Raw genomic sequence first — 13,486 nt, 5'->3', positions numbered from 1 at the left:
CCTAATGCTCCCATCTCCAGCATCTCAGAAATGCTTCAGTTGCGCCATTGCCAGGCTATGAAGGTAGGCTTTTGTGGGGGTCACATTCTGTCATTCACCAATCTCCTATAGTTGGGATATTGTAAGTCCGTTTTGTATCATGACTGCTGAATAGAATGCCAGCTAAGGTTCTTGTAATTTGAATGTGCCATGATGAATCCCACAGTTCCCACCTTTTTTCTTCCTCTTGCATGCCAGGGCAAGAGCCACCTCTGATTTTATGGTACTTTAGGGTTTTCAACCACAAGAACCTATGGTTTGATTAAATTATAGCTTGATTTTATAACTGAAATTATAGTTTGAGTAGACTTGCTTTTACTAATCATAATTTTAACCACCACAAAAAGTAGTTTCCTCACTTTGAATGTCCCAGGAAGCCATTGCTATCTTGAAATCAGAAGGTTCTCATTCTCTATCATATAAACAAGAACAGGTAAGAGAAGTGCACACAAGCCTGAGATTTGATGCAGCTTGCCACTGGAGATAGTGTGTAGGTTTCTATTATATCTCAACACAGTTACTATTAATGATATGATTGCACAGCCAAATTACAGTGAGCCCTTAGTAGGTTAAGGTAAAGGTTTTCCCCAGACGTTAAGTCCAGTCGTGACCGACTCTGGGGGTTGGTGCTCATCTCCATTTCTAAGCCGAAGAGCCGGTGTTGTCTATAGACACCTCCAAGGTAATGTGGCCGGCATGACTGCATGGAGCACCGTTACCTTCCCGCTGGAGCGGTACCTATTGATCTATTCACATTTGCATGTTTTCGAACTGCTAGGTTGGCAGGAGCTGGGGCTAACAGCAGGCACTCATTCCGCTCCCGGGATTTGAACCTGGGACCTTTTGGTCCGCAAGTTCACCAGCTCAGCGCTTTAACACACTGTGCCACCAGTGGTCCCTGAGCTCTTAGTATCCAATGGCATTTGATCCATCCGTAGATACCAAAATCTGTGTATGCTCATTATATACAATGTCATAGTAAAAGTCTCTTATATAAAATCAAGATTTGCATTTTTGAAATTTTATTGGTATAGAATTTTAAATCCACATATAGTTGAATCCATGGATGCAGAATCTGCAGATATGTAGGACCAACTGCAATCTTGATAAAGAATCATGCTCTAATTCATAAAACTTGCTTGAGTTTGCTGGTATATAAAGGAAGCAATGGTGAGGAATGTATTCTCCTTCTCGTTCTGAAGGGTCCTGAAACTTCATTTACAGATTTAGATATGTAGCTAATTAAACTTTATCTATGCCAAAGGATGAGTAACTTCTTTGTTTATGTCAGAGTAGGCAAATATGGAAGGCCGATATCATCCCATTTGAAATCTTGTGGCTGCCTCCAGCAAAATTCTGAGGCCTGTAGTTTAGGTGAGAGGTCTTTAGAGAGGCCTGGGTCTCACTAAACTACAAGCCCCAGAATGCTGAAGAAGGCAGCCACAGGATGTCAGATGGGATGCATACTCTTTCAGCTCAGGTATGCCCCCAAATCCTTTGCAAATTTTGGAAGGAGGTTCCATATATAGTGGAATTTGATGTGTTCCCAAAAATGAACAAACTCTGGCTACCAGTACAGTAGAGTCTCACTTATCCAAGCTAAACGGGCCGGCAGAAACTTGGATAAGCGAATATCTTGGAAAATAAGGAGAGATTAAGGAAAAACCTATTAAACATCAAATTAGGTTATGATTTTACAAATTAAGCACCAAAACATCATGTTATACAACAAATTTTACAGAAGAAGTAGTTCAATACACAGTAATGTTATGTTGTAATTACTGTATTTACAAATTTAGCACCAAAATATCACGATACATTGAAAACATTGACTACAAAAATGCCTTGGATAATCCAGAACCTTGGATAAGCGAGTCTTGGATAAGTGAGACTCTACTGTATTTTTTTTTTAAAAAAACTCTAAAATTAGGGCAGTAAATAAAGAACAACATTCAGAAAATGGGAATTCCAGACAAGAAACAATTGGGGTCAGCTAACACCTCCCAACAAAGGATTCCCTCAGGCAGGAAGCAGCCAGCTTTTGAAGCAGCAAGACCATTAAATGTTAATCAAGGTGATCAATTGCAACATTCACACTTGCCTCAAACAGACAAAAGTTCTTTTTCCCACCCTGGGCATTCCACAGACATACATACCCCACTTGCCTAGTTTCCAACAGACCTCACAACCTCTGAAGATGCTTGCCATAGATGTGGGTGAAATATCAGGACAAAATGCTTCTGGAACATGGTTGTGTTGTTGTTTATTCATTCAGTCATTTCCGACTTTTCGTGACCTCATGGACCAGCCCACTCCAGAGCTCCCTGTCGGCTATTGCCACCCGCAGCTCCTTCAAGACCAAGCCAGTCACTTCAAGGATACCATCCATCCATCTTGCCCTTGGTCGGCCCCTCTTCCTTTTTCCTTCCATTGTCCCCAGCATCATTCTCTTCTCCAAGCTTTCCTGTTTTCTCATTATGTGGCCAAAGTACTTCATCTTTGCCTCGAATAGCCTTTCCTCCAGTGAGCAGTCGGATTTATCTCCTGGAATATGGACTGGTTTGATCTTCTCGCAGTCCAAGGCACTCTCAGAATTTTCCTCCAACACCACAGTTCAAAAGTGTCTTCCTTCACTCAGCCTTCTGGAACATAGCCATACAGCCCAGAGAACTCTCAGCAAGCCATAGTGGAATCCCCTCTACAGCCTCGGAGACAATCATGGGCAAAAAATTTCATTTTTTGTGCTTCTCCCCCCTCTATATATACATTTGAATGATGCCTGGAGAGGCACAAATCTGACCCTGGGAATTGCATGCAGTTAATGGATAATTTGCTCACCCAACTTAGATAATACCACTCCTGCTTAACAAAGACAAACTGACTTCCAAAAGTTGTTCGCATATAGCACTGTAGCTACTTTTACCATTTAATTTATTTGCATAAAACAATAGGTGGCTGTGAAACAATGCCTGCAGCAAACACCATTCAAAATGTTAAGCAAGAGAGATCTTGACATGCATCCCATCCACCAAATTATCTGGCTTCAAGTATGGCATTTACAAACCAGATAATATAATCATAAAGTTCAAATTAAATGATCAGTTTAATAACATTGTTTACAAACAAAAAGGAGGAGGCTCTAATGAGAATGGTTGTGCAATTCTTGGCCTACAGAATGTTCCTGAACAATGGAAAATCAAGGATGGTCTGACTTCTGTGTACATTTTGAGTAAGTTTTGGAAGGCTGCCAGACCTACGGAAGAAGTTTGGTTCTTTTGTGGTTGGAAGGTTATTCAGTAAATAGAACAATATGGCAGCTCAGTTTCTATAACAGATTTCCATCTACCAAGTTTGGGATTTCCAGTAGTTAAGCCTGATGAAATCAGGGAACAGACGTTTGCCCAAAAGGAACCGTCCATATGAAGCCATAATGCGAAATAGCACTATAGAACTCAATTATGAAAATGTCTCAGATAATGACGATTCTCACAACGAAGTTTAGGATAGTCATGTTGTTCTTTGTGCTTCACTCAACACAAAAAGGCAGCATATTATATCACAATGGTTTCGCTGAGAATAAACTTCAAGTGAAAAGATTCACTTCCAAAGTTTCCACTTGGCTGGTTAATTCATATTCAATTGAGAAACATGAGAGAACAATATGTATGGTAATTCCAAAGGGATACAAAAATATCATATTTGGGCTTTATGAAGATATAGGCTGTTATGTTTATGTGTTTCTGTATATGTGTATGCCTTTGGGTCTGATACATTCAACTGCTTTTCCCAATCAAGAGTAGGCAGACTTCAGATTTATGGGCTTGATTTCATTTTTCTCTGAAACATCAAGACCCAGAGTTATGAACAAAGAAGGGTCTCTAGAAAATGGACACAGAATTGTAGAACAAATTGGGCATGCTCAGCCCAGAAAGTGATAGTTAGTACCAAAACTGCAGTTCAAATACATATTTTGCACACTAATCTATTTCTCATCTTCTCCAAACTTAAAGCAACCAGCAATGTTATTGTTGTCATTGCTATCACTGGTGCTAAACTCCATGCAGATCTCTGGAAAATCACATGGGATCCTCTTACTCTACACAATTAAATGTTATAATCCATTGCATCCTTTGGATTTCTGAGATCTATAGTGTAACATTTGAGAAGTCCTCTGGTTGAAATACTTATACTAAATGCTTCTCCTTAAAATACAAGCACTGGTGTTCCATAGGACATTGGCATGGCAGTTAAAAGGGAATTATAGCACTATACTTGTGTAGGATCTAAGGGCCAATGGTGACTTACCAGTTGATTCCAGTTTATTTCTGCCCAACTTGATCTAAATAATTAGCTTTCAATTATGCTAGTATATAAACCAAATTCACTTGAGAATGTTTTAACATAATCTATCCAATCTATATTTGTTGATGTATATTGAATAATTGCTGACTTACAGTAGTCAATAAATAGCACAATACAATTTACAATTTAATTAAGGCATGCGTTGAGACACTTGTTATTTAAAGTTTAAAAACATTTTTAAAAATATTGCTTTACTACTGTGCTTGTAGCCAAACTGGGAAAAAAACCATATGCTATAAGAGATATATGCGGGACTTTCAGTTTCTATATTTGAATGTATCATCCCCTTCTTGGACAATGTATGATGTGCTATCATCAAGCTGTGCATTTTACAGCCCTTCCCTTAGATCACTGGCTGTTAGTAAGGGCAAGCAAACATACACCACAATTAACTCAAAGGCACATCTCATAGAAATGGCTGATCTGGAGACCAGAGAAAAGCTGTGCTTACTAGTACCATGTTACATACACAAATATTATTTAGAGAATGTGTTACTTTTGAAGAGAGTAAGAGGGGACAACAATGTTATTTGTGCAAAGCTGCACACTGACCTGTGCTGTTACTTTGAATAAAACGAGTGTAATGAATAACATTCATTTATCCCTCCTAGAAAGTTGGGGTAGGGAGTAGAGAATTTTGGCCATTTCTGTTCACTGTTGTATTTTTGAGTCTTTTTTTAAAGTAATGTATCACTATAGATTTACTCATGAACTAACAAGTACCATAAAATTGGCTGCCATCCTGTTGGTGACATACACTGGTTTCAACTGCAATTACGTCTATGTATGTCTTTTTAAGGTTATTTCAGGGGGTGATATTCATTAGTTCCCTTGTGCAATGATCCCCTAACAATCCAACTCACCTGGATTGCAGCAGTGGTTCCCAACCTTTGGACCTCCAGGTGTTTTGGACTTCAACTTCCAGAAATCCCAGCCAGCTTACCAGCTGTAAGGAACTGTGGGAGCTGAAGTCCAAAACAACTAGAGGCCCAAAGGTTGGGAACCACTGCTGTAAGGAGAACTCACCTGTCACCTATGGTTTACTTGGCTATTTAGTGGCTGGAGAGTGGCTGGGTGCAGCCACACACCATCCTGCAGTGTTTTTGTGACTGGACACATGTCAATATTATGCTGTAAGACCCCCAGAGAATCTCTATGTGTCATGCATTAATATGTAGGAACACAGGAACCTATAGGAACATAGCAAGAATGTGTCTTACACGCTCCCCACAACCATTAAATGTCTGGGACAGGAAGTGTGAGGGCAGGGTATAATTCCATCATGCAGAACGTGATGATGCAGGATCTCAGTCAACTATAAAGTAACAAATAATTCTACACATTAGTGGTTTTTAAAAACTATTTCATGCTGTGGCATGAATTGGAAGCATCATTATAAAACAAAACGCAGCTTGTAGAATGGAATTTTTTAGATTTCAACCATCATACACACTACTATAGTATGTTCCAGAAAGTTGAGAGAACCTCTGGAACGATAAAGCAATGAAGAAGGCAGTAGAGGACACCTTTTCCAGATCCTAGTCCCTTCTGTGATACAATCCACTCTGAAGTAATGTCTAGGCTCCTAGGTATGAGTTTCGGTGCAACTGGTACTACTCAAGGCCCTTGGAATAATACTGAGAACATGTTCTATGACTTCAGTCTGGAAGCACCTACAAGAACTGGTGGTACTGTACTAGTGGTTGTCCCTTGTTCCTAATGTGACCTTCTGCTCTTCCATGGTATGGAGAAGGATGGGTACTTTCTGAGTTCCCTTTCATAGAAAAAAATAGTGGGCTTTTAGGAGTGATCAGAATTGTAGTGTACCTGGCTCAGTAAGAAATTAAGGAATCAAAACAGAATTTACTCATCAAAAAGGCATCTATGTCTAGCTTTATCTTGATATCAGATGACCTCATACTCTACACATCTCACAACCACCCCATGTAACTACATCATCACTGAATCTGGCACGGCTTGATATCTGAAAGCACTTTGCCCTTATGTAGCGATTGGGTGATTGGAAAACAAAGAACTATCCTCACAGTCTAGTAAATCACTTCTCTGTGCTTATCCAAAAGTTATGCTTTGAGAAATCAAAAATAAGCTCAAAGCTACTAATGCTTAAGAAGACACAAAACTTCTGGAAGTACAGTGAATATAAGTAAAGGCAATGCAGTAATCTAAGCATCATTTGTGCTAATAGCTATAGATTAAGACCATAAAAGCAGACTTAAGGGAATCACTCAACTATTCAAAATGTGTCCAAATATCTGACATTATCCCTCCTTTCCTTAAGTAGATACATCAGCAGTTATCAGCTATGATCATTGGCATACAAATTGGTTACACGTTGGCTAAAAGAATGAGTCTTTTAATATCAGTTTCTCATTTCTGCAGATATGCTTTCTCATTTCCTTTTATGTATTCAGAGGCCAACTGTGCTGTTTGTGGGATTGGAGGATCTCTGCAATTTCTACGTGGGCAGATTTCAAAGCCATGGACAAAGCAGAATTTCCAGCCTACAGAGGGAAAACAAAAGATTATTATTATGCTTGGCCATCTACATTTCCCAGAGAACACGTTGCTAAAGGAAAATATGGCCTAACAACAAGGATAACAATAAAGGGCTTGCTAAGAAGCAAAGGCTCAGTCTGTTTGGTGACGTGTCATTACAATTACGAATCAGCAACTTTCAGGGATAGTATTGTACATTAGGTACCTTGGAAGTAGTGCAGAATAGTACTTTTTAAATTTATTGACCCCATTTTTACAGACCAATCCAAAGATCATCAAATGAACTAAAAAAATTCAGAACCTGAGTCTTTGAATTGTTTCTTCATTCACAAAGCAAGCCCCACATTTCATGTAGAATAAACACAAAGTCTTTCTTGGAGGAGATGTTGATGGTTCCCAGCTGCATCCATGTGCATGCAATTAAAGGCACTTTCCAAGTCGTGGCCTTTACTCAGAGCTGTTTGGTTGAAAAGTCTGCTTAAAAGCCAGACAGTTTCACTACAAGCTTGATAAGGCTCATCTGGAGCTCATTTATTATAGCATTCACTCTAGCTTTGATTGGGATAAACAAACGTTTTCTAACGTAAAGCAAACTACAAAAGCAGATGCATATTTCATCTACCTGGACTAGTAGTCATAGGACTAAATTTTACCCAGTTTTAGTTAGTAGCTCTCGGCACAATGCATCAGAGAATGTAAAACCTATATTCCAGATTTTAGCTCAAGCTTTAAAGGCGTCATTCAAGCTGCTGAACCTATTTGGAAAATTTAGAACACAACCCAGAGAAGTCACAAAATAATGCTTCTGGACCATGGCCATACAGTCCAAAAAACTCACAGCAACCCAGTGATTCTGGCAATCCTTCGAAAATACATTCAATCCAGTGCAATTTCATTGGGCTTGTCTAGCTGAATTCACTGCAGTCTGTCTCCATTATACACAACTTCCGGGGACTATCCTAGGTTTTCATGCCTTAAATTGACTTTGCCCCTCTTTAGGCAAAGTTGGCGAATACTCTGGAGTTTGGTGGAAACTCCCAAGTATCCTGTCCTGACAGATGTTACTACAATCATCCTTTCCCTGTGTTGATCAGTACAGGGGGAAGGGGATGGCTTCCTCCCATGTCATTGCTGCTTCTGCTTCTCATTAGTCACTGAGTTCCCTGCAAGCACCTGGCCATTGTGGTTGCATCTGCTGATGTCAGAATGGCATGCCTGAAGACCAGTAAGGAGGGGGTTGTCCTCACTTCTTTCTTGCTAATGGTGTGGGTCCCCTATTCTGACATAAGTATACACAACAGGTCATGGCCAGATGCTCAGCCAGAGTTCTGTGGCTGCCAAGGAATAGTGGCCGTGATATGGAGGACAAGGTGACAGCCCAGCATGATTGATGTGGTTTTGGCTCATCTGGACACCTGCCTGGGATTCAGCATATATGAACTAAATCTGGGTGCTGCTCTAGGCCAGATTTACACCAGAATAGCCTAGTTTCACTAATAGTCATTGTTTTACTGACATGTAAGCCACCAGTTACTCCAAATCCAACCAATTCAGGCTCACTTGATTGTATGGAGACCTTATTGTTCTATGACTTCCTCAATGTATGGTGAGATCCCAGAAACAGTTTTATAAATTGAAATTCTAGGTTTTGGAAGAAAGAAAGAAAAACACCCACTCCATATAATAGAGAAGAATATGAAAGCCAGAATGGTCCAAAGGTTTACACCAATTAAAAGAATTTCAGGGATACGGTTAGAAGTAAAAACTGGGAATCAGACACCATTTCAAAGAATATTGGCAGGCATCCTCACCTTGTCGTTTAGTGTAGTATCACAGCCTGGATGGTCCAAGAGAAGCTTTACTATATCCATATTGCCATACTGAGAAGCAACCATCAGTGGTGACAAGCCGGTGTCGTCCTGGAGATTTATATCAGCACCAGATGACAGCAAGGCTTTAACCATATCTTCCCTATCATGGCTCACTCCCAGAATTAAGGCAGTCTGTCCTCCCTAGGAAGTCCAGAAAAAAAGAGTTCTCATCAGTTTTTGTGTATTATTCCTTTCAGTATATCTCAGAATACAGAGGCATCTTCACCATGTGGTGAAGCATGCAAGGAAAACAGAAGACTTATGACCTTTAGTTCTGTAATGAATATATGTTCCCACACTGTTTGAACAAAATTAACTCACAAAACTGAGAAGCGGCTCCAAAAGGTACTCAAGGTAGTAGCTATTATATTGAATGACAAGGGAGAAAACATTTCTTCTGTAGGACAATCACCTATAGCAGTGGTTCTCAACCTATGGGTCCCCAGATGTTTTGGCCTTCAATTCCCAGAAATCCTAACAGCTGGTAAACTGGCTGGGATTTCTGGGAGTTGCAGGCCAAAACACCTGGGGACCCACAGGTTGAGAACCTATAGCTTCCCTGAGAAAGAAAATTAAAATAAGATGCAAGGATTTAACAGTGCTTTAAAGAGTGAACTCTCTTAGCTTAATTCCATAAAAGACAATTTTGCTACAGCATAATTAGATTTTGAACTATTAAGTGATTTTGAATATTATTGTAGAGTTCATATTCCTGCTCAGTACAGTTCCTAGTATAAATCCTATCAATTTAACTGTAGAATGCTGTCAGTGCTCTGTGGCCTTGTTACAGCATCCTTGGTTTGGAAGCACAAAATTGTATCTTAATCCTCCCTTTCACATCTTGTTTTTAGAAGGTTAACAACTTCAAAAGCAACCATCTTTGCTATTGCAATTAATTCAGAAGTGGTTCTACATGTTGAAGTTTTTGCAAGTGAAAGAAATGAAATTGTTGTGCAAGTGAAATAAATGGTGTGTGTATGACCACTCAAGTTTTATACAAGCAGTAGGAGCCTTGTAATTGCATAGTAAAAGCACTGACTAGACCCTAGGGATGGAACAGAAATATATTAGTTGCCCAACTGTGGCTGAATTTAATTTCCTGATCCCCTGAGAAGATGACGTGGGAAGAAAAAGATGGCATGTCAAAAGTTCCAGCAAATTGTGAGGGCTTTTTTTCCCTAACACAATATAAGCTGCAGTTTTTGAGAATTGCACAAGAATTTGAGAAACTATGCCGTTTTGCAGCCTTTTTTACTATGCACAAAAAACAGCTTCCTGGGAGGATATGCTTCATTCACATACATTGTTTTTCACTATATCCTTAAGGAAAGTAAAGAAATTCATTTAGATATACAGTGATACATTGAGTTAAGAGTTTAATACATTCCATGACTCTACTCTTATCTCAAAGTGAATTTTCCCATTGAAATACATTGAAATCCTATTAATCCGTTCCGGCCCCCTGACCCCCCCCCCCCATTTTTGTTATGTGCTTTTAAATAAGAAAATGAACTTTATAAATAACAAATAATGTATAAATGAACATTCACATGGAACAATAAAAAAAGAAAGATCAACTTTATAATGGTAGAAGCACAAAATTGTAGCGAGGAAGCACAAAGTGAAGAGACAGAAGCATCGTTTTCTTCATACTGAGACTCATTCCAGCCTCCCTCCCTCTCTTGCTCCCTTTCCCTCTCTCTTTTCATGAGGCCGAACATGCTAGGAATAAACACCACACAAAATCAACTAACCCAAAGTTCCTCAAAGTGGACAAGATTAAAGTGGATAGCAACCTCCCAAAGAGCACCAGACACTGAAGCACAAGCCACTGAAGCCCTAAAGCCCTGTACTCTGGTGTCAGCACTTCCTCTAGTGCTAGCTCATAACTCAAAATGCTGCTTTTATGTCAAAATGAAACCTCAGCCGAGCAACAATTCTTAGCTCAAAACACTCTTGAGTTGGCATGCTATTAAGTCAAGGTTCCACTGTACAGACAATGTGATGAAGCATTCAGTGTCATGGTTATAGTCCTAATCTGAAAGTTGTACTAGCCAAATTGTGAAGCAGGAAAAAAAGAAATTTAGGCCAAATGAAGTGCAGCTACAGGTGGTTTTGTTGTGAAACATTGTTGGTTTTTGTTGTGTAACATTGTTGTTTTTACATTGAAAACAGAAATGTTCCACAACAAATAGCCACATGCTTTTGTTGTGCAACATTGCTTATTTTGTGCAACATTTTGTTATCTAACTTTTTTGTGTACTGTTGCTGCTCTTTTGTAGAAAATGGCCATGTTGCACACAAGGATGTAGGGCAAAATCCTCAATGTTGTGCAACAAGTGGTCATGTAGTTTTGTGGTGTATGTAGTTAACTGGGGTTTTCTGCTTTATGATAAGTACAGTTCAAGATTTCTGGGCAATGGCTGTGAAATTATGGAATTATGGAATCACTGTCTAAAATGTAAAACATGGTGATAAACTTTAACGTACCTGGCTTGCTCTTATGTTAACATTGCCTTCTCTCAAAAGCTTTGTAACCACTTCCATTTCTTCATCGGTCTCAGCTGATGCTAGAGGTGTAATCATTACTGCTGTATAACCAGCTTTATTCTGATGGTCCACATCACAGACACCTACAGAAGAAACACAACTCTCATAAGTGTCTAACAGGAATTATTCACTTTGTTTTCACCATCTATTATTTTGGATAAATATTAATTGAACTCCTTTCCATGTTTTATTTATTTATACAATTGAATGGAGAAGGATCAAAAGCTAAACAGGATGGGTGGCAAAACTAGAAGTTTCTGATTCACTGTACTTTCATCCCTAAAGTTACATTTACTGACTATACCATTAATGGGAGATGGCTACAAAAACTTGGAAAACTCTTCCATTATTGCATGGGGAAAATCTCTTACATTACATTTCTGTGAAGTGCAAATTGGCCCTAAGGACTCTGCAAATAGTCACATTTTTATCATGTCTCAGCTGAAGTCAGTAGATTACAAAACTATCTAGCGAAATATAGCAACCCATGAATGACTTAAGATGATTTACAAGATGTGTTTGATACAAAGGTATTCCCCCACATTTTGACAGGCCATGTTTGGACCAGCCACTTGTTTGAACCTTTTCAATTACTGGTATAACCAGAACCCAGGTCTTGAAACTATAGTCCATTATTTCAATGTATTTTATCATGTTTCCATAACTTTTTGTACTGTATAACCAAGCACAACTTTTTCTCTCAATTGACTGTGTTATTTTACACACATTCAGAAGTGTGTCATTTATTTTCTTAGAAGTCAAAATGAATTGGCGAAATATAAAAAAGGTTGAGTTCTGTATTTCAATTACTTTTGGTTTTCAACACTGTGCATGTCATAAACCTATTGAATAAGCAGGAGATGCCTATACTTTACATATGCAGGTGTAACGTGCTTTAAAGAAGTGGTTTTCAAACTGTGGGTCACGACCCAGCAGTGGGATGCAAGAACGAAAATCCGGTCTGCGAACCTCCTTCCTCTTTATTTATTTTCTTTTATTAATTTTATTTCCATTCCTTTCCACAGACCTGACCATTGCATTGGATAGACTACTTCCGCTCTAGATTATTAAATATGGGTTTCTGTGGGCAAGCAGATGGCAACTATTGGATGGCATATGTTCTGTATCAGAAACTAGAGCTGATGGGGTCTATCCAATGCCATTTTCTGAATCTGCACTCCAAATAACCAATCCAAATCTAAAGTTAACCAAAAAAACAGATTTGTAATCCTTTTGATACTAATGTTGGAGACTGCCCCCTGGTCAAAGTGATCCCTATTCAAGTGGGTCCTGGTCAAAGTGGGCTCTGGTCAAGTGGGCCCTGGTCAAAAAAAGTTTGGGAACCACTTCTTTAAAGCATTTCACTTCAGAGTGCTCTGCTACAGTGACACCATTTCTCAGTGTTGTATTCTGGAATTTTTTATTCAATCATTTTAAACATTTGCATATTTTAGGCCTAACACTGTTGCATGCTTAATAAATGAAAGTGTCAATATGTTTTAGGCAAAATTAGGGATGGCAAGCAGTTCAATCTGAAGTAATATTTGGAATCTAACCCACTATATTAGCAGGTACACCTGTGAGGAAGACAGGTTTCATTCAGTACCTATTGTAATACCATTTTCCCAACTAAGGCTGAATTTGGAGTCCATGGCCTTTGAGAAACTGAGATAGGATAAAGAATGGCACATCAAAAATTCCTACAAATAGTGAGAATGTTTTGTTCCCAGCACAACATAAGCTACAGTTTTTGAGAACAGTACAAGAGTTTAAGAAACTATGCAGCTTTGTATTTTACAGATACGATACAGCACAGAGGTTCTTGACCTGTGGATTCCCAAATGTTTTAGCCTTCAACTCCCAGAAATCCTAACAGCTGGTAAACTAGCTGGGATTTCTAGGAGTTGTAGGCCAAAACACCTGGGGATCCACAGGTTGAAAACCACTAATATAGCATGTAATACAGGTAAACACAATTACAATACTACTTAGGAGAAAGTAGGAGTATGCATATAGTATGAGATCTTGAGTTAGTTATACCCACTGTGAACCCACTGAAATATTTGCAGTACCTCACTCCAACTATGGCTAAGGTCCTCAACACATTATCTTTGAGAAGTATCCTCGGACACTTCCAGGATGCTTCC

General features: G+C 39.1%; 1 protein-coding gene across 3 annotated transcripts in view; it reads right to left on the bottom strand.

The window, feature by feature from the left end:
* Nucleotides 1-6,759: 6,759 nt before the first annotated feature.
* The window catches only part of kank4 (KN motif and ankyrin repeat domains 4), a 63,740-nt gene continuing 57,013 nt past the window's right edge, over nucleotides 6,760-13,486 (bottom strand). For all 3 annotated transcript variants that reach the window (XM_062978256.1, XM_008109344.3, XM_008109343.3), the window contains 3 exons: nucleotides 11,280-11,422; nucleotides 8,730-8,930; nucleotides 6,760-6,923 (listed from right to left, as the gene is read on the bottom strand). In XM_062978256.1, the coding sequence (XP_062834326.1) occupies nucleotides 6,822-6,923; nucleotides 8,730-8,930; nucleotides 11,280-11,422 (446 nt within the window). In that variant the 3' untranslated portion in view covers nucleotides 6,760-6,821. The remainder of the gene's footprint in view (nucleotides 6,924-8,729; nucleotides 8,931-11,279; nucleotides 11,423-13,486) is intronic.

The sequence above is a fragment of the Anolis carolinensis genome, chromosome 4 (assembly GCF_035594765.1).
Source record: "Anolis carolinensis isolate JA03-04 chromosome 4, rAnoCar3.1.pri, whole genome shotgun sequence".
Taxonomy (NCBI): domain Eukaryota; kingdom Metazoa; phylum Chordata; class Lepidosauria; order Squamata; family Dactyloidae; genus Anolis; species Anolis carolinensis.
This window is presented reverse-complemented; position numbering and strand designations above follow the sequence as displayed.